The sequence below is a fragment of the Phalaenopsis equestris genome, unplaced genomic scaffold (assembly GCF_001263595.1).
Source record: "Phalaenopsis equestris unplaced genomic scaffold, ASM126359v1 Scaffold001136, whole genome shotgun sequence".
NCBI lineage: Eukaryota > Viridiplantae > Streptophyta > Magnoliopsida > Asparagales > Orchidaceae > Phalaenopsis > Phalaenopsis equestris.
This window is the reverse complement of record NW_018165575.1, coordinates 85,011-106,958: the sequence shown is the minus strand read 5'-3', so window position 1 is coordinate 106,958 and position 21,948 is coordinate 85,011. Positions and strand designations below refer to the sequence as shown.

Genomic DNA, 21,948 nt, shown 5'->3' with positions numbered 1-21,948 from the left:
CAAGTATTGTCCATCCATAATGCCTAAATTTGTTTGTTATTCTATTTTCTTTTACTTTTCATTGCTTCAATTTTGTATCAATAAGTATTTTAGTGCTAGTGCCTCCTTTTCAGTTCATTGACTACCTTATTCTTGTATTGATTTTTTGAGAACGCTATGATGAATCATATGACCGTAGGGGTTCTCCTGGATGGCCTCTCTTTTGCCATGCTTTTCTACATATACAAGTTTGGTCTTAAGAGCATTTGGCAACCGTGATCCCCTGCTATATGGTTCTTCTGCCTTCTTTTGATGGCATGTGAATGTATTATTCATGTTTACTCGAAGCCCTAATATTTTTAAGGGTGATGTACATACATACCACAAAAGTCTTATGTATTTACGTATCTACTAAATTCTACGCTTGATTGTTTTCAATTACTTAATATTTGGTTCAAATCTTTTTTTTTGGTGATTGCAAATTCTATTTCTATAGGCTCATGATGAGTCATATGACCTACTGATTCTTCTGGATGGCCTTTCTTATATGCTTTTCTACATGTCCAGAGGCTCATGATGAGTCATATGACCTACTGATTCTTCGGGATGGCCTTTCTTATATGCTTTTCTACATGTCCAGCTTTGGTGTCCTGGGAACCAAGAACCCCTGCACTATAGGTTCCCTGCCATCCGTTGATGGTAGATTATTGATCTCATTAGTTTACCTAAATCATGATTTTTCTTAATATTTTTTTTAATAAAAACTTTGGTTGAATGATCTTTTTTCCAATTTATGCTTCTGAATTATCGAATATATCGCTGTCATAGTTCGGTTTTAAACAACTTTACTAAACAGAGGCAAAATTGTCATTTTTCTAGAAATAGCTACTCCACAGCTGTTCTCACACAGCTGCAACTAACAGACAACCGGCTTCCCCGCAGTAGCTTCCCCGCATCAGTTGCAGCTGAAAAGCTGAGAAGCTGCAGCTGCGCCGAACAGAACCAAAGTGAGTACAATAATGGTGCTTCACTACACTAAACTAGCTTTGAATGGGGGCCGGTTGAACCAACCCCACAGGTTTGGTCTGGCTCTGTTGGACCGACCAACCCACAGGAAGGGGTGGGATTTACCGCCCCAACTCTCCATTTTTCTTTTTCCTCGTATCCCCCCTTTTTTTCTATTACTCTTCTATTCTACTCCATGCCTTTTCTATTCCTTCCTTACTATTTCTTTTTTATTTTAGTCATTACCTATTCTAGTTACTAATCCCTATTATATATAGGTGTGGTGTTTGCTTAGGTCAAATATTTTTTGATTTGTTTTTGAATTCTAAGTCCGCCGCCGGGGTTTTCCCCTGGGGTTGTATCCTACGACGAGAAGATGCCACCGGTTCCCTCCAGCGACTCCATACCGCCATAACTCCCTTACCACATCTCCAGGTTGCCACAGCTCCCTGTCTGTGACTCCAGAAAGGCCACACGCTCCCTTCTCGTGACTCCCAGTTGCCATAGGTCCCTGTTTGCGACTCCAAATGGCTGCAGACTCCTTTCACCCTACTCCAGGTTACTACAACTCCTTGTCTGTGACTCTAGAAGGCCACAGGCTCGCATGCCTGTGACTCCAGGTGGCCGCAACTCTTTGTTTGTGATTCCAGAAGTGCGCATGCTTCCTTCGAATCGTGTCTTGCCCTTTCTAGTACTTCCCAACGGCCCGTCGGACACCCTTCTAGCAGTCAACCGGTCCCTTTCTACCAGCCACCGGTCGCCTAAAACATCCTTCAGCAGCCACACACACCTGCTGCTCTCTCCAGCGCCACCGCCACTTGCTGTCCCGCCATCCAATCGCCGACCAACACCAGCCTCATTGTTGACGTCCCCAACCTTCCTTCGCTATTGCTAGTCTTGTTTTTATTAATATTAGAGTCTTGATTGTATCTGAGCCATTGTGTGAGTAATAAAATTCATTTCTGTCATCTTAGGTTGAGTTAACTCTGACACCATTTGGTATTAGAGCTAGCGTAATCCTAGTCCTATCCTAGGCTTCTTTTGAGTCCGCTAAATTTTTTTCTCTCTTCCTTTTCTTTCTTCTCCTTCCCTCTCCTTTTCTTTCCTTTCTTCTTTTTTGTTCTTTCTTTTTCTCTTTGACATTTTCTTTCGTAGGTCACAAACTGTCAACCATGCCCTTAAGAAAATACCTACCATATCCTACCAGAGATAAGATACAATTGGAGATCTATCGTCTACAATGGAGATTAGCAGGGATAGATGATGAAACCCATGGGTAAAATTACCCTTGATCGGGATTGAGAGAGTCAAATGGATGATTATTTGAACCCGAACTTCATTAGAAGACATCAACGATGAGGAATACAGACCACACTACTTTGGAATGCAATATTAGAGAAGGCCAAGAGAAGAGGCCGTATTCGGAGGCCAACGGGATTTTGACATAGAGATGAATCTTTCAGAATTTGAAGCAGGTATAGATCTTGATGAGTTTATTGATTGACTGCAATTGGTTGAACAGGCCTTCGAGTACATGGATATGCCAGAGGACAAATGGTTCAAGCTTGCTGCCATTAAACTAAAGAAGAATCCCTCTTTATGGTAGAAAAATTTATAGAGAGAAGATAACTAAGTTAGAGAGGATGAAGAAAATAATGTAGAAGAAGTACCTCCCACCTCACTTTCCATGTCATGTTTCTAAAACTCCACAACTTGCAACAACAAGATCTTTCATTGGAGGAGTTCACAGCCTAGTTCGACCACTTACAGCTGAATTGCGATCTGATAGAGCCATAAGAGCACAAGGTAGCCAGATACTTTCGGGGTCTGAAGCCCGCCATTAGTAACGTGGTGCAACTACAACCGTACTGGATGCTGTTGGATGTCCAAACTCTAGCCTTGAAGGTGGAGAGATAGCAGAAGCAGAGCAGACAACATTCGCTCTTCAGGCCACCATCTTCAGCCAAGCAGTCACTTGCAACCACTAGGGGTAGCTCGGTGTAAAAGTCAGACAAGGAAATGATATGACAGATCGGAGTGGGAAGAAGCAAGAGAGAGCTAATTTAGTGCCGACTAGGAAGTGTTTCAGGTGTCACTGTTACAGTCACATAGCCTCCAATTTCCTGACGAGCTGAGTCATTACCCTCACAGATCAGGGCGCCATAGAGGAGGTCGATGAGGAGTCAGAGGATAACCAAGAGGACTTGCACCTTCATGGTGATGAGGGAGAAGCACTAGTCATTTGACGAGTTTTGCAGTATGAGCCAGAGCGGGATCAATCTTGTTTGAGGCATAATATTTTTCGCATAAAGTGCATAAAGTGCATTGTTAAGGGCAAGGTTTACAACTTAATCATCGACAGTGGGAGTTGTGAGAATGTGATGTCAATGCTGATGGCGAAGAAGTTAGGATTTGACACGCAGAAGCATCCCCAGTCAAATTCCCTCACTTGTCTAAAAAAAGGAAATGAGATACGTGTAGATCAATTGTGCTTAGTTGACTTTTCCAATAGGGATCAGCTACATGAGCAAGTATGATGTGATGTGGTTCGCATGACTGCCTGCCACATTCTGTTGGGTAGACCTTGGCAGTTCGACTGCAAGACTCAGTCCGACAGCTTCAAGAATACTTACTCCCTTAAGAAGGATGATAAATGTATCATTTTGCTACCTATTAAGGATACAAAAGGTGGAGGCGACACAGAGGAAACATTAGTTTTCCGGAACACTTTTCTGCAATCGGTTAGAGATGCTCTAGTGACACTAGCGTTAGTCCTCCCGGAGGGAATAGAGGAGGAAAGTGAGGCATTGGCACCACTGCGACCACTGCTACAGGACTTGTAGGATGTCATGTGACATTTTACTGGAGGAGTTACCAACACTGAGGGACATCCAACATGCCATAGACCTTATACCGAGATGGGTATTACCGAACTGACCCACCTACAGATTGAGACCTACGGAGTACGAAGAGCTTTAGCTATAGGTGCATGATCTCATTACAAGGGGATTAGTCGGAGAGAGCACCAACTTGTGTGCTATTCCCGCCCTGCTGGTGCCAAATGACGGATCGTGGAAAATGTGCATCGATAGTAAGACCATCGGGAAGATCACGATCAAGTACCGATTTTTCATACCTTGGTTGGATGTTCTCTTAGACCAGTTACATGTAGCCACTATCTTCTCTAAGATCGTCTTGTGCAGTGGGTATCATCAGATATAGATGAGGCCAGGAGATGAGTGAAGACTGTCTTCAAGTCACGGGTTGGGCTTTATGAGTGGACTGTTATGCCTTTCGACTTATTAAATATGCCGCCCAACACTTTCATGAGATTGATGAACTAGATATTTTGGGCTGAAATTGGGAAGTTTGTCGTGGTCTACTTTGACGATATTCTGGTATAGAGCCGATCTGAGGAGGATCACTTGCATTACATGAAAGAGGTGTTCAAGGTACTACGAGCCTAGCAACTATATGACCATCCGAATAAATGTCCCTTTATGACAAACCAGATATGCTTTTTGGGTTAGATTGTATCTAGTGTATGCATTCAGATGGATCCCACAAAGATAGAGGCCATTATTAGTGGACCACACCACAGTTGTTCACTGAGTTTAGGTAGTTTCTAGGGCTAACATCGTTTTGTTGGAGATTCATCAAGAATTTCATCATTATCACCGCCCCGCTGATCGAGCTTTTGAAAGGAAAGGAGTTTACTTGACAACAACAACTCATGCCAATTTCGTCAAACTGAAGAAAAAGGTGACTCAGGTAGAATGTTATGCATCCGGTGTGGGGATAGGGGAAGTGTTAAGCCAGGGAGGACACCCCATCGCTTTCTTCAGTGAGAAGTTGAATGATATTAGGAGGAAATACGCGACTTACTATAAGGAGTTTTATGTTATTATGAGAGCCCTGGAGCACTGAATTCATTAATTGCTAGCGAGCCAGTTCGCGCTATTTATGGATCACGAAGTCTTAAAATTCCTCAACAGTTAGGGCAAACTGAAGGGCCGACACGCCACCTGAGTGAAGTTCCTAGCCTCGTTCTAGTTCGTGCTTAAGCACATGGTGGGGAGCCAGAATCGCGTAGCAGACAAACTAAGCTTTCGACATTTGTTGATCACATTCATGTGGGCTTGAGCTATGGGTTTTGAGGTCGTAAGGGATTTGTATGAAGAAGATGAGGACTTCAAGGACATCTAGGAGCAACGAAGCTGATAAGGCAGTATTACCGAGTAGATGGATACTTGTTTTACCATAGTCAATTGTGTATTTCCAGGTGATCATTGAGAGATGCCATTGCACAGGATAGCCACAGTGGAGGATTGACAGGACATTTCAACTGGGACAAGACTCTCTTTTGTGAGAGAGAATTTCTTTTGGCCCCAATTAACGAGAGATGTGGAGCGACATGTTAAGCGTGCAAGACTTGCCACCTAACAAAGTTGAGAGGGTAGAATGCGGGGTTGTACAAGCCACTACCAGTACCAGAGGCACTATGGGTGGATTTTAGCGTGGACTTCGTAGTTGGGCTCCCGAGAGCACAGAGGAGCAAGGATTCTATGATGGTTGTGGTCAATAGTTTCTCAAAGATGGTGCATTTTGTACCCTGCTACCTGACACTGAACGTGTCTCATATCATCAATTTTTACTCCCAGGAGATTGTGAGGCTGCACGGGATTCCTCGAACCATCACCTTCGACAGAGACATCAAATTTCTGTGCCTCTTCTAGAGGACTTTGTGAGGGAAGCTAGACACCAAGCTCCAATTCAGTTCAACAGCTCATCCACAAACAGACGGTTAGACTGAGGTAGTAAATAGGAGCATAAGTAACCTCCTTAGATGCTTCTTGGGGAAGAGTATCAAGCAATGAGATCTCATTCTAATTCAAGCTGAGTTTGCCTACAAAAAATTCTATAAGTCAGACTATAGGACACACCCTGTTTGAGATTGTATATGGGCGCAATCTGCTCACATCACTTGAGTTGGCACCACTCTTACCGACACCAAAAGTCAATGAAGATTCTACGGAGCAGGTTCACGATATTTAGAATCTCCAAGAAGAGGCTAGCAAGGAAATTGCTAAGCAGAATTGTAGACACCAGACGCAGGCGAATAAGTCCAGGAAGAAGTTGACGTTTCAAGAAGGAGACCTCACGTGGATTCAACTAAAGAAGGAAAGATTTCTTGTGGGAGCATTCAAGAAGCTTAATCCTAGAGCAGATGAACCTTTTAGAATACTTCAGAAACTAAATGATAACACATATAAGATTGACCTGTCAGGAGACTATAGCGTTTCAACCCTAAGCTCTGCTGGATAAGCCGACCCTCAGAAAGGGGCGGGATTTACGGCCCCAACTCTCCCTTTCCTTTTTCTTCCTATCCCCTCTTTCCTTTTCAATTACTCTCTTATTATACTCCATGCCTTTTCTATTCCCTTATTATTTTTTTCTTATTCTAATAATTACCTAATCTAATTACTAATCTCTATTATATATGGGCATGATATTTCCTTAGGTCAAGTATTTTTTGCTTTATTTCTAAATTTCGAGTCCGTCACTGCGAATATATTCCTATGAGACTGTATTTGACGACGAGAAAGTGCTCTGGTTATAACTCATCCTAGGTGGTGATTATATTCGTCGTTTGTCCGCTATACTATGCCCACTGACTCCCTCCAGTGACTTTAGACCGCCGTAGCTCCCTTCCCGCTCCTTCAGGTTGCCGCAACTCCCTGTCTATGACTCTAGAAAGGCCGCAACTCCTTTCAAATGACTCCCAATTATTGCAACTCCATGTCTGCGACTCTAAAAGGCCACAGATTCCTCTCCTCTGACTCCAGGTTACCGCAACTCTCTGTCAACGACTCCAAAAGACTACAGATTTCCCTGCTCGCGATTCAAGGTGGCCGTGAATCTCTGTTTGTGATTCCAGAAGGCCGCAGACTTCCCTCCAGCCGCCGTTTGCGCTCTCTAGCACTTCCTACTACCCCGTCTGACTCCCTTCCAACAGCCTGCCTGTCTTGCCAACCACTTTCTAGCAGTCCACCCGACTCTTCCCAGCAGCCCGCCGGTCGCCTACGACACTCTCTAGCAGCCACACACACTTGCTGCTCTCTCCGACGCCACCGCCACCTGGTGTCCCCTCATCTAGCAGTCAGCCAGCACCCGCCTCTTAATCGACGTCCCCGCCCTTCCTTCATTATTGCCAGTCTTGTTTTTATTCTTGCTGGAGTCTTGATTGTATTTGAGCTATCGTTTGAGTAATAAAATTTGTTTCCGTCATTTTGGGTTAAGTTAACTCCGGTATCAGTTTCTATTGAGCTTACCCGCTTAATCATTATTGGCTCTATATTTTTGAAAAATCAATCATACGACCTGCACTAAACTAACCTAAACTTCATCACTTCTTAAGTGAACTATCTTTCCTAATCAAGATGTACGAGGTTTGTAATGCTAATGAGTGATAAATGAGTACTTACTTCACTACACTAAACTAGCCCAAAATTTCAAGCAAAATGTCTTAGCTGGAATTTTACACAAATACAAATGAGTAGATAAATAATTAAGCACAATGATGAATGTCTACACAACCACTCAAGTTACGGTTCATATGATACAAAAAACACAATTCTCTGGCGTAATGCAAGTGTTAATTAGATATGTTTGTGATGAAAAAAAATAAACAATTTTAATATATAATGCGTGTTGAACTTATAAGCACAATTAAATGATTTACTTAAATGTAATAGAATAGTGCCGGTACATATTCAATCACCATATAAACAAACAAAATGAGTAAACATATAGTGCAATAGGCTAAATTTAGTTATACAAATTGAATGTTTGTGGGATAATGGCTTGTTGTTGTTGTAGATATGATTTTTATGTAATTTGACAGCCAATTATTCTTTTAGAATTCCACTAAATTCTCTCCTTATTGTCGAAAGGGTTTATCCTAAATGGAAAAGTACCGACAAGAAAGCTAAGCATCTTTGATTGAGACATAAATTAGGTTACCTATGACATGAACAATATAATATGGCACAAGCTAAATAGATAATGATATTATTATTAAAAATCATAATATAAAAAAAATATAAATAATATTCTCAGGAAACTCACCAAAAAAATCCTGAGGAGAATGCTACTAAACTTCATCTTTCATTGCATACCCGTTTACGTGATTTCAATCTATCATGACACTAATACAACACATTACATATTTATAAAAAATAGGTAATGATAAACTTTTTCAAAAAAACAAAAAAAAATAAAAAGAGAAATATAAATAATATATCTAGGAAAATTACCAAAAAAAAATCTTGATAGGAGAAAACAACTAAACTTCATCTTTCTTTGCAAAAAAGCAATGTATTACATAATTTATAATCTAATATGATATTCTAATATGATACATTAAATATTTATAGGAATTAAAATACTTATTATTAAACAACTTCATGTAGCAAAATGAATATAAAAAATTTTCTTGATTTTATTGTTTATTTGATTGCTACTTTACCTAATTGCGTAGATTATTGATTACCAATTATTTTCATGATTGCAAAACATTATTGTGCTTTATCTTTTAGCATTGAAGCTTTGATGAAAGTTGGAGTGAAAACCCCGTACTTTTACCCTGTGTCAAATTTTGACCATCCCCTAGAAAGAGAGTGAACTACAATACGTTCTTTGATAATATTATGTCTTCCTTGTATATTATACTGTCAGCATAAGATGTTGACATCGTATTCTATTTATAAAAGAGATAATTTTTTATTTGTTATTTATTTAATAAAATAAAAATTTGAATTCTTCCCAATTTTAAACTATAAGCTTGATAATGATTGGGTTTCTCTATGATGATGTATATATATCTAATTTATAAATTGTTGATGATTATTTTATTTTCTTTATATTTTTTTGTATTTTTACATTAATGATTAACTCTTTGCATATAGTGACTTCACTTGCAAGGTACCTCAAATTCTGACAAATTAGACTCTTACATTATATTTTACCCTTTATTCTAAGCTTTTTACATGACCTTAAGAGTTTAAAATTATTATTTTAGGTTGATATAGCATCTCACATAACAAAAGTAAAAATAAAAATGTGAAAATATAACACAAAAATTAAAGAAATGAAGAAAAGGTGGTAAATAAATTTGAAGTAAACAAATATAGTTAGGGTCATTACTCTTAATATAATACAGGGAAATCAAGTTATTCATCCTAGATAATTTTCTAAGAAGGTTCGACATTCATTAAAGAATTAACACTAGCTAGCCACCAAGCCCTACATTTCATGTAAGATTGAAGGAATAGAGAAAGAAGAAAACTTTTGAAAGTTAAGAACAACAATAAAAACATCCCATGAAAGGCAATTTAATTTTACTATCCAAGTAATATTCTTGTAAGGCTGCAACCCACAGTCAACATAAGATGGCCTACAAACCCTCAAGTTCTTGTAAGATTGATGGCAAATGTAATTTTTTATTTTTGTAAAAAGCAAAGTGCCATTAGAGGGAACTTAGAAGCACAACTAATAACAGTGAGAGAAGGGTCACTAAATGTTTTCTCATATGCAATGATTGCAAAAGCGTTTAGCTCTAATATTAAATGATAAAAATGTAAAAATTGCCCATGACATGAACAATGGAACATTACACACAATAAAATTATAATGATATTATTCTTATAAATCGTCTTATAAAGAGAAATACAAATAAAATTTTTATCTATGAGCTCACTAAAGAACTTTAATAGGAGGAAGCCACCAAACTATACCATTCATTGCACACAAGTAACAATTTATGTTATTTCAACCTAATATGATACTATAATAAAGCTCACTTTATATATATAAGAATTAAAATACATGTTATTACATAATTTTATTAAAGAAAAGTCATATTCCAAAATCTTCATGATTTGGTTGCATAATTGTTGACACATTTGTTGAGAAGATCTTAGTTTGAAAATTACCTTCTTGCCTTCCTTTATAGTATTTGAGTTTTAATGAAATGTCGAGTGGATGTCACTTGCCTGTTGTCTTGTTCCAACTTTCGACCATCTCTTATTGGAAGGAAAACAGATTTCAATAATTGCTTTTATGACGACCCATCAATACCATCAATGATGTTTATCAATCAACTGATGGGTCTTTAGTGTGATGATGTACTTAAGCTGAGTGTAATTCTCTATCTGTGGTTGAGTTGAAAGTGCTGAAAAATATCTTCTAGTTTTTCTCGGCTCTCTGGATTTGAGTAATTTAAGATTATTATTGTAAGATGCTATTATTGATTGTTGATGCTCACCACAATTTTGAAAATGGGATAAATGACATTCTATAACCTTCTTTGCTGCTTTCTTATCTATCTTCAACTACTTTGGCTAACTTTATTCTATCAGGTTGTTAGCCTATAATTTTATTCTAAATTGTTTAATACGTTCAATGACATGAGAATTGACAATATCCTTAGCCAAAGTTGAGACCATTAAATCTTTTTAAGTATTCAATTTATTTCTATTGCTGCATTTAGAGATAGCTATGATACAATTTTGCCTGCAATTCTTTGACTTTTAGAGAATATTTTCTTAGCCTTGGCGAATGATTTAGGGTCATCATAGCTGTTAATTTATATTTATACAGATCATTATAATGTCCAGTGTTCTTCAAATATGTTTATAATAATGTTTTATATTTTTAATATATAATATGAAAACATTATATGCCGCCTTATATGCTTTAAATTTTTATAAAGGGGTGCCTTACGCTTTTGTTAGTTAGTGGAAAAATATTAAATGAAAACTGTGGTGGCTTGAAACTCACCTCTTAGGGATATGTTCCCTAATATCTCTATCTTCACCCTAGGATTAAGTCCCATCCTATCCTTTTGTCTTGAGAAGATCTTTGATTTGAAAACTTCCTTCTTGCTTTCCTTTATAGCGTTTGAGTCTTAATGAAATGTTGATTGAATATCACATGCTTGTTCTCTTGTTTTAACTTTCAATCATCTCCCATTGGAATGAAAGTTGATTTCAATGTTAGCTTTTATAATGATCAGTCAATACTATCAATGATATTTATGAATGATCTGATTGATTCTGAGTGTGATGATGCACCTAAGCTGAGCCTAATTCTTTATGTGGGGTTTAGTAGAAAGTTCTAACAAAACATCTTCTAGATTCACTTGCTCTATAAATTTAACTTTCTGAAGATTATTATTATAAGATGCTCCAATGTTTTTTGGTTGTTCATCACAATTTTGACATTTATGATAAATGACATTCTACCTTCTTTGCTGCTTTCTGATCTATCCTCAACTACTTTGTCTATCTTCATTCTATCATTGTTATTAGCCTATCATGTTTTTTAAATTGTAGAATACATGTAATGACATGATAATTGGCAATTTCCTTAGCCAAAGTTGAAACCATTAAGGCTGCGTTTGTTTGGACTTGAAACCACTTTTTGGGTCAAAACAAAATTTCACATGTTTCTTTGTTGCTTTAGCCGGAATGGCACGGCGAACATGATGGAGAATTTTGCTAATGGACGGAAGTGTGATGGAGACCACATCCTAGGGTTTGGAAAATTTTTTGTCCAAAAAGGGCCTTAAGATTAAGAGCAGAATTCTGACATTATTACACGCATACCACAAAATGCTTATTTAATATACTATTATTACATATATATATAATATATATATATCACGATGACAGCTACGGTCGAGAGCTCTGCTAGGGTTTCCAATGGCAATTTTCGTCGCATTTGATTCTATCGCTCGAAGGAGAGGGCTCGCACCCCGCCTCTGTTTTGTCGACTCTCGTTCCTCATCCTCTGATTCGTCTCGACGTTACTGTGTCTCTTCGAGGTCGACAGCTCGCGTCTGCGTATGTTGCGTCTCGCTCAATTTTGACGCCTGCAGCTTCGCATGTCTGCGTCGTTCTTCTGTTTCGACGCTGACGTTCGCCTCTCCCTGCCCGACAACTTCGGTTCGCATCTGTGTTTCGGGGACTTCGCAACAGGAGATGCCGAAAACTATTTTATCGGGATCTTCCAGCAAGTGGATCTCCCTGCTCTGATGGCGCTCCCTTCTTCTTTAGTTGAACCTGACAAAGTCTCCTTTGCTCACATGGTGGGTAATCCTCAGGTGGAGTCGGCGGTTGTCTTCCCCTAAAGCTATAAGGATTGTCGTGATGGTACAGGTGATTGTCCTTTTGTTAAGAAGGGAAGTAGGAAATGTGAGAAATCAATACTCTTTTTTCTGACTTAGAAATTTCAACCTTGACTGAGAAATTTAAGTTTGCTCTTATTAGAAAATTTCAGTGGGGGTATTCACCTTTAGAAATTATAAGAAAGAATGTTGATTATCTCAAACTAGTAGACAAGTGGAAAGTGAGACTCATAGATGAGAGATATGTGCTGATTCAACTTATTGTTACTGAAGACTACACCTGAATTTTCTCCAAGAAATATCTTAATATTGCAGGCAAGTCAATGAAGTTACTCTAGTGGTCTCCTGATTTCGACCCAAATCATGAAACTCCCACTGTATCGATATGGTTTAGTCTATCTGGTTTTAAGCTACACTTTTTTCATCATCAGACTCTCTACTCTGTTGGGGTCAATCTTGGGGACCCTATGAAGCTTGATCTGCCCACTTTCAATCTAACCAAGCAATCTAATCAGATCTTCTGTGGCCAGAATAATTGTGGAAAGAGATATTACTTTACTTGATGTTACTGAAGTCTGGCTGGACATAACTACATAACTCGTAATGGATATTGACAACAAATCGTTATGGAACATAGACCTCCTTATTGTAACCATTGTAAGATGTTTGGGCATAACTTTGATAAATGCCACAAGCTCCATTCTAATTTGAAATCTAAGGTTCAAGTGAATAAAGATGGGTATAACTCCACTGTTCTGGACATTTTTGTTCCACATAGGGAGGAAACTACCACAAGACAGGATTTGGTGTTTGATTTAATTGCTCCTGTGGACCACTCCCCCTGACATTACTATTATTGTTTCTGCGATTGATGTAATGTTGGATGGCTCTGCTGGGCAGCCTACACCTTCAACCCTTATTGAAACAAATACTGTCTCCATACAAAACAATACTGATGGATTATTACCTATAAAGGATAGTGCTCAGACTGATAATCAGGAGAGCCTTGCAGTCTTCAGGAAGTATCCGGTGTAGAGGCGACAAATCATACTTCACATATACTAGAACCTATTGTGGGTACAACGGTTGGTAATCCTTCTGCTACAACTCTACCACCTCATCAGACTGATTCTTCGAATGAGGAATGACAGGTTTACACTTCCAGAAGAAAGAAGAAGGATGAAGATTTACTTGAGCTCATGAATCTTATGGATCATACTTTGGTTACTTCGGGTAATGATTCACACCTCACTAATTTGTTAGCTGGATCCCTTCCGAGAACTAGAGGCAAAAGTAGGACTAAATTGAGTTGACCCTCACTTTTTTCGCACCCTGGTGGCTTCGGACTTTTTTTATTTTTATATGTACCCTTTCTTTTTTTTTGAGTTTTTTGTGTTGCACCGTGTGAGTCAGGTGTCTACTTTAGAGCCCACTCATATAACCTATCTGTATCATTTTCTCTTTAATAAATTAGCCCTTGGGCTTTATATATATATATATATATCATTATGATAAGAACTAAATTGCAATATATATTATATTAAAAATTTTATTAACCACAACCAAAAAAATAATATAATATGACTTTGTTTTAACTTATTTTTATATAATATGAGTAGATGGGTATTTCATACAATTATTCACAGACGCCACTTTCAAAACTGAACTGTTTCTAAAATACCAGCTTCTAAATAACATATTTTCTGTAGTAATTTATGAACTGAGATTTCATAAAGCCATTAGCCAAAATAAATCTGTTTAATTTTTCAATTTATTTATGCTTTTTTTTAGATATGACTATATTACAATTTTGCCTCCCCTAATACACGGTCATTTTTCAATTCTATTGACTTTAGAGAAGATTTTTTAGGCTTGGCAAATGATTTAGGGCCATCATAGCGGTTGATTCATCTTTAAACAAACCATTTAATGCTCATAATTCTTAACACATGTATTAATAATGCTTCCAATTTTGACTATATAACATGCAAAATTATATGTTGCCTGATTAGCTTTAAATTTTTTCTCTTAAAACTGGTGCCTTATGATTTTGTGAATTATTGGAAAAATATTAAATGAAAACAATGGTAGCTTGAAACTCCTCTTATGGATATGTTCCCTTATATCTTTATCTTCACCCTAGGATTTAGTCCCATTCTATCAAATTGTCTTGGGTTGTGAATCCATCATCGCTGCCACAACCTCCCTCCCTCAACTTTGCGAACCAATTTCCTAAAGGTAAAAATTATCACCAATAATTACTTCATTGTTTTCCTTTTGATAGGACCCACTTCGTGGCCTTAATGTGATGTAAAAGTTGAAAGTTTACTAGCTGAAAAGTGAAGATAAGCTGATGAGCAATCAAAGTCAAGGGGAAATGAGTACAAACAAGAGAAGGGTTAAAGTGAGGTGGTCAGTAGGTGGTTCTTGGAGGAGAATTATTTTTGGTATGTGTGTGGTGGAGAGTAACACTGCCATTGCTGAGTCCTAAGGTGGAGGGATGCGCTAGATAGTTTACAGCTGAAGTATAACTTTTGTCAAAAAATCATGACATGAATCTATTAAATCATTGCGTAAATGCTAAGGCATCCGCTGAAAGCGATATATTGTATGATTTGATTACATTAAAAAGTGTGCAAGGGCCGCTACACCGGCTCTCGGGTGTAGTATTAAATAAGTAAGGTTCCCTCATTATGGACAAATACGGGCAAAAAAGTTAATCTATGAAACTAATATTAGGATATGATCTTGAAATATAGGCACTCTGATAGGTAAATTAATAAAACTAATGGATAGTATGGTTTATATGATGATTATCTTATGCATTCAAGAGACTAAATAAGTTGGAGAGAAAACTAAGGAGATTAATAGCTTAGGTTTTAAATTTTGTCATTCAGGTAGAAGTCATATTAGAAATGTTGTAGGTGTAATTATAAATAAGAGTTTGAAAGATAATTTTATAAAAATTAATAGAATTGGAGATAAAATTAAAACATTAAAGATTATAGTTGATACTAATATTTTTAATGTTATGAGTACTTATGCTCCTTAAGTAGGTTTAGATATATGTTAAAAAAACAATTAAATGATATGAAAGAATTAATACAAATGCTACCTGTTGAAGAATGAATTTTTATTTGAGGAGATTTAAATGGACATGTTGGTAGAGCGGTATATAATTTTAGAAATATTCATAGTGACTACGGTTTTGGAGTGATTAATGAAGAATGTAGGGCCTTATTAAATTTTGCTTTAGTTTATGACTTTATTATTGCTAATACTTTATATAAGAAAAGAGGTGGGCATATTATTACTTATAAGAATAGTTATAATAAAACACAAATTGATTTTTTTTCTTATGAAAAAAAGAGATTGTCGAGAATGTAAAGATTGTAAGGTCATTCCAAGCGAAAGTTTAAGTATTCAACATCGATTATTAATTCTGGATTTTCAGATGAAGAGTTGTAAGATAAATAATACAATAAAACATTGTCATAAAATTAGATGTGGAAACTTAAAAGACAAATAAAATTATTTTTATCAGTAAGTTTTAAGATTTCAACATTTGGAATGTTGATGAAGAAGCTAATTCTATGTGGGATAAAGTAAAAACATTATTAAACAAGTGACAAAAGATGTAATTGAAGAATCAGAAGGAAAAACAAATTATAAATAAAAAAAAAGTTGGTGGTGGAATATTAATGTGCAAGAAAATATAAATTAGAAGAAGTTATTGTAAAAATAAATTTATATATAAAATCTTAAATAACTAAGAAATATAAGTAGCCCACAGGGAGTCTAAGAGATCAATTTTTTACGTTAAGAATTTTGCTTATAGTGATATTTATAATATTAGATATTAAAGAGGGTGAAAAATATATGTATAAATTAGCCAAATAAAGAGAGAAAATAAGTAAAGATTTAATTCAAGTAAAGTGCATTAAAGATGAATATTAAAAAGTGTTTTTCTTAGAGAAACATATTCAAGGTAGGTGGGTCAGCTATTTTGATAAACATTTTGATTAAGTTTTTGAAAATACAATTAACCTTAGTGATCTTAATATTGATAAAAATAAGAACGCTTTTTATTTTTACCGTCACATTAGTAAAAAGGAAGTTGATGGGGCTTTAAAGAAAACTTAGTGTAGAAAATCAATAGGACGTGATGATATCTTTATTGAAGTGTGAAAATATCTAGAAAATTTGACAGTTTTTTGGCTTACTAAACTCTTTAATATTATTTTAAAAACTAAAAGATGCCCGAGAAGTGGAGGAAGAGTATTTTGGTGCCTATTTTTAATAATAAATGAGATGAATAAGAATGTTCAATTTATAGAGGAAGCAAGTTAATGTGTCATACTTTAAAATTATGGGAGAGAGTAATTTAATATAGGTTAAGACGTGATACAAATATTTCTTATAATCAGTTTGGATTTATGCCGGGCAAGTCTACTATGGAAGCTATACATTGAGGGTTTGATGGAGAAGTATAGAGAGAGTTAGGAGGATCTACATATGATTATTATTTATTTTGAGAAAGCTTACAAAGAAGTTCCATGAGAAGTTCTTTGGAGAGTTTTAGAAAAGAAAGATGTTGATATGACCTGTATTCAAGTCGTTAAAGATATGTGTGCTAGAGCTGGTACCCGTATTTGAATAAAAGGAGGATTGACTAAGTATTTTCGTTTTTCAGTTGGATTGCATGAAAGATCGACTTTAAGCCAATATTTTTTTTCTTTAGTTATGGATGCTCCTACTGGGCATAAACAGGAGGATGTACATTGATGTATGCTTTTTGCTGATGATATCATTCTTGTTGATAAGACTAGAGGAGTTTAAGAAATACTTGAATTATGGAGGTCTACATTGGAGTCTAAGGGCCTTCGATTTAGTAGATCTAAAATTGAATACATGGAATGTAAATTTACTGGTAGTAGCTCTAGTAGCAGAGTTGTAACTATGAGTGATCAAATCATTAAAATGTGTGAACGTTTTAGATATCTCAGGTCTATTGTTCAAAGTGATGGTGATATCGATGGGGTTGTTTTTAGTAGAATTCAGGTTGGTTGGTTGACGTGGAGGTATGCATCAAGCCTATTGTGTGATAGAAAAATACTACTTAGACTTAAAGGAAAATTTTATAAGATGGTAACGAGCCTTCAATGCTTTATGGAGCAGAATGCTGGCCTTTAAAAGAGAAGCATAAAACAAAGTGTTGCTGAGATGAGAATGCTTAGATGAATGAGTGGCTTGACACTTACAGACAATGCAAATCAAATCTATCCTTGAAAGTGTTGGTGTAGCTCCAATTGCAGACAAGATTGGAGAGAGTTGTCTTATATGGTTTGGTTGCATTAAACGACAATCATCTGAGGATACAATTAGGAGAGTAGATGTTTTAGATTCAATCTGTGCTAAGAAAGATAGAGGTAGGCCTAAAAAGATTTGTGCATATTATATAAAAAATGATCTTAATCTGTTAGAATTAAATGAAACTATGAACATAATAGGACACAATGGAGAAGAATAATTCATGTAGCCAACCCCACTTAATGAGATAAAGGCTTGTTGTTGTTTTTGTTGTTGTTGTTGTTATTGTGTGGTGGAGAGCGTGTTCAACTGAGCGTTGTAGTGGAGAGGTGGGAATGTCATGGATAGGTGGTATGACGTGTGGGAGGGTGTTGATGTGGAGAAATATGCTTCGGTTGATTTAAGAGATATGTAACTATAAAAGACATTTAGGATATTCAAGGCTTGCATTGTTTAAACAATGCATTGTAAATTGTGTAATGGGGTGTAGTTATTATAGGAGGGTCTTGGTGGTGTGGCGTTATCATTCAAAGCGTGATGAGAGCCAAAATCAAGAGATAATAGCCTTTGAGATAATGTTGGTGGACTGATACACCTAAAATATATAGTATATTTAGACATATTTTTATACCTATTTTTGAGATACTATTTTTGAGATATTGCACTTTGCCTATTTTTGAGATATTGCACTTTGATGGAAGATATTTGTGTGTTTTTCTTTCAGGTACAAGTAAAAAGGTGAAAAATGCTTAAAGGAGTAAAAAATGATCAAATTTGGAGCAAAAATGTTAAAATTATGCTAAAGTGTTTTGGCGCCCAAGTGCCAGATCCTACACTTAAGCGCCGGTTAAACAGAGAAGGCCGCGCCTAAGAGCCAGAGGCCCCGCACTTAAGCGTCAAAGGTAGTTATTTGGCGGTTTTCTTCATTTGGCCGAATTTTGAAGAGGTATTTGAGACATTTATTGACTTAAGAGGGTGGTTATGACCACTAAGAACGAAAATATGTTTAAAAGACTTGTGAAAGAGGCATCATTTGGAGGATTCATCGAATGTGGACACATTTTGAAGAGTTTCCAAGGCACCTTTTGGAGATTTATAAAAAAATAAAGTTTTTACATTTGAAGTGGGTGCTTGAAGAGGGAGTGCTGGAGTCCTGAGAAAAAGATCGTGGAGAATCTTGTGGAGAGATTTAGGCACCACAAAATTTACTTTTTCCTTTTATTTTTAGTTTATTTTGAGAGAGTTGTAAAAGAGAAATGATTCAAAGGAACTTCAAGAGTTTGGTGGAGGATTTGAGATAAATTTTTATCTTTTATTTTAAACCACTTTTTGTGTTAATGGAGACTTCTTGTTGGTTTGACAATGATTTCTGCTTTTAAAATGATTTCTGTCTGCTTTTAAACTAAAGTATGGTTTTGTTTTCTCCATGAATTATGAGTAGTTTTTTTTATCTTTCTCCCTAAAATGATAAGTAATTAAAGTTTGGATGAAAGTTGTGGAGAGTATTGATCTTTAATGTTGGAAGAAGTTGTGATGATTCAAATCCATGAACTTCATTTACTTGATTTGACCAATCCAGATGGTAAAATTTGCTGTGAGAAAATGTAGAAACCGGGCTTGTATTGTCTCAGTAAGGAATTAGAAAAAATCACATGAGGTTGTATGAATGAGAATATAATTCATATAATTTAGTGCAAATAAATAGGATTTAGTGCAAATAAAAATTTAGTGCAAATAAATAGGAAAATATTCTTTAAAGGGTGTAGAGTTAGAGGACTTTAAAGTGAGATTAAAACCCACAACTTGATTTATTATTTTAGGTTCTGATACGAGATGTTAGCCCCCAGGTGGAGAGAATCAAGGGAACTATAGAGTGAGAGCTGGTATCTTCCCTGCCTAGCCGGTCTTCAGAACTATTCAAAATTTAAATTAGTCAATGTTCTTTATAGTATCTCTAGTAAGAGTAAAGAATATAATTGCTCCTATTTGACACAACACAATTTGCATACTTCCACAACAGAATTCTATACTTATTACTGATTCATGATAAGGAGAAATATATTTTTCAGATTTAGTACTTTTCTTTTATATAAACTCAAGTTATCTTTTTAAATTGTTACTGTTCTGTTAATATATCAAAAATACCAAAAAGATTTGAATTTTAATAATGCGAAAATATTTATAGTTTAAGTAATTGTATTTTTAGAATAGAAAGTTGTTGTTAAAAAGTGCATATTGCGTATTTTCCTTGTGGGTTCGATATTCAGGTTTTAATCAAAAAGTCCTATATTACTTGATAACGATACGTATACTTGCGTAGTATCCCAATATAAATATAAATTGAAAATTTAAATTCTTATTTTTTTCAGGATCAAGTTTTTGGGACAGTTGTAAAATAAAGAAATATAAGTGAAAACTATAATTAAAGTCATTGTTATAATATTGCATATAAACAGTAATAGGATTATGGACCCGAGTGTTTATTTTTAAAGTTTGATGTGAAATTAGAAGGTTTGTGGGGAATTGTTCTAAGTGTGGGAGATGTGTAATTACTTGAGATTTAAAAAAACACTTACTCTCATCAAAGGAAAAACACCAATTGAATGCACCAAGTTTCCCATCTCACCACTACGTGAGGATTCACGCAGACAATCACATCTTTCAATTTTCATTCAAATTTAATTTTTTTAACATTAAATTTACAACATTTACAAACTATTAAAAACAATTCAAGTTCAAAATTTAGATAATGACAGGGGCCTCTTGCACATTGTGAAGTGGCTCTTGTACATGCAGAAGAAGTGGGGATGATGGTTGGATAGTTAAATCTCCATGTGGACATTACAATGCATGGAAACTTAAATAGGCATGTGCTGAATCCTATTATGTCTGTGGATTCATGCCTTTAGAACAAAGCTTGCTGAAAAAAGTTAAATGGCTATATAAGAGAGGGAAAAAAGGGGATGGATTGTATTGAATATCAATATCACAGTTGGGGAGAAAATCCTCCTTTTACATTAACCCTCCCCTTTATATAGGAGTACCTATTTATATAATATACAAATGTTATGATGAAAATCAAATTTTTTAGGATCATTGACTACCTGAATTTCTCATTTATTGCCTCAACTACATATTTTATATTATCTCGGATGTCTTATCTTCTGCGGACATTGTATTTAGACTTATATATTCTACCGCTTTGATTGGTCACATCTAATGTCTAGTCGATCTCCCATACCCGCTCTGTGGACACCAGCCTAAAAATGAAACGTTTTATTATTATTAACGATATTAAGATCACTAAAGTCAATCGTATTTTCAGAAACTTTATTAAAAAGTTTATCAAAGTAACTCACCCATCTATCTTCACTTTACTTGAGTTAAATCTTTACTTTTCTTTTTTCTTTGTTTGGCTAGTTTATACCTTAATTTTCCCCCTTAGTTTCTAATATAGTATAAAGATCATTAAAAACAAAATTTTTTGCGTCACAGATTGTTCTTTTTGACTCTTTCGGAGCCGTATAATATTTTTCCCAATTCTCTAAGCTTTTACATTTAAACCAATTTTTGTAACATAATTTCTTATATTTTATCTTATTTTGCGCATTATTATTCCACCACCAACTATTTTTATTAATAAAAACTTTTTCTTTTGATTCTCCAAGTACATCTTTTGCTACTTGTTAATAATTTTTATTACTTTATTCCACATAGCATTTGTTTCATCATGAACATCCCAAATTTTGAAATCTTGAATTTTACTCATAAAATTATTTTATTTGTCTCTTAGGTTCTTTAGTTCTTTAATCTAATTCTACGATGACGAGTCATAGTATTTTTTATTTTACAGCTCATCATCTTGAAATCTAAAACTAATAAACGATGTTTTGTATTTAAATCCTCACTTGGAATGACCTTATAATCTTTACAATCTCGACGATATCTTCTTCTCATAAAAAAATAATCAATTTGTGTTTTATTAGATTCATTCTTATAAGTAATAAGATGTTCATATCTTTTCTTGAATAAAGTATTATTAATAACAAAATCATATGCTAAAGCAAAATCTAAAATAGCTCTACCTTCTTCATTAGTCACTCCATAACCGTAGCCACCATGATTATTTCTGAAATTATTAGAACTAAATATAATATAATAAACTTGTAGTTCTTTCTTTTGTTTATAATTATAAAATAAGTATTGCTGCTTGTTCCATTTCATGCTGAATCCCTACTTAATGTGGACTAAATTACTAACCTGAAAAAATCAGATGGGTCGTGTGAAGCTTCAAGGTATTAAACGTAAAGAAGATTTTGTGATGATGGTGAAAAAAGCTGTGAAAGGTTAGTATAATCTATTTTCTGAAATTTCTTAGGTATATATATTGATATCGCTATCCATTCACCATTCTTATGTTGCAAGCGATATATATATATGTATGTATATATATATATATATGTATA

The 21,948-nt window shown here is 35.4% G+C and overlaps 1 protein-coding gene across 2 annotated transcripts in view; it reads left to right on the top strand.

Moving 5' to 3' along the window:
- The window catches only part of LOC110033320 (putative amidohydrolase YtcJ), an 85,483-nt gene that overhangs the window by 2,766 nt on the left and 60,769 nt on the right, over positions 1–21,948 (top strand). For both annotated transcript variants that reach the window (XM_020737251.1, XM_020737252.1), the window contains exon 4: positions 21,756–21,828. In XM_020737251.1, the coding sequence (XP_020592910.1) occupies positions 21,756–21,828 (73 nt within the window). The remainder of the gene's footprint in view (positions 1–21,755; positions 21,829–21,948) is intronic.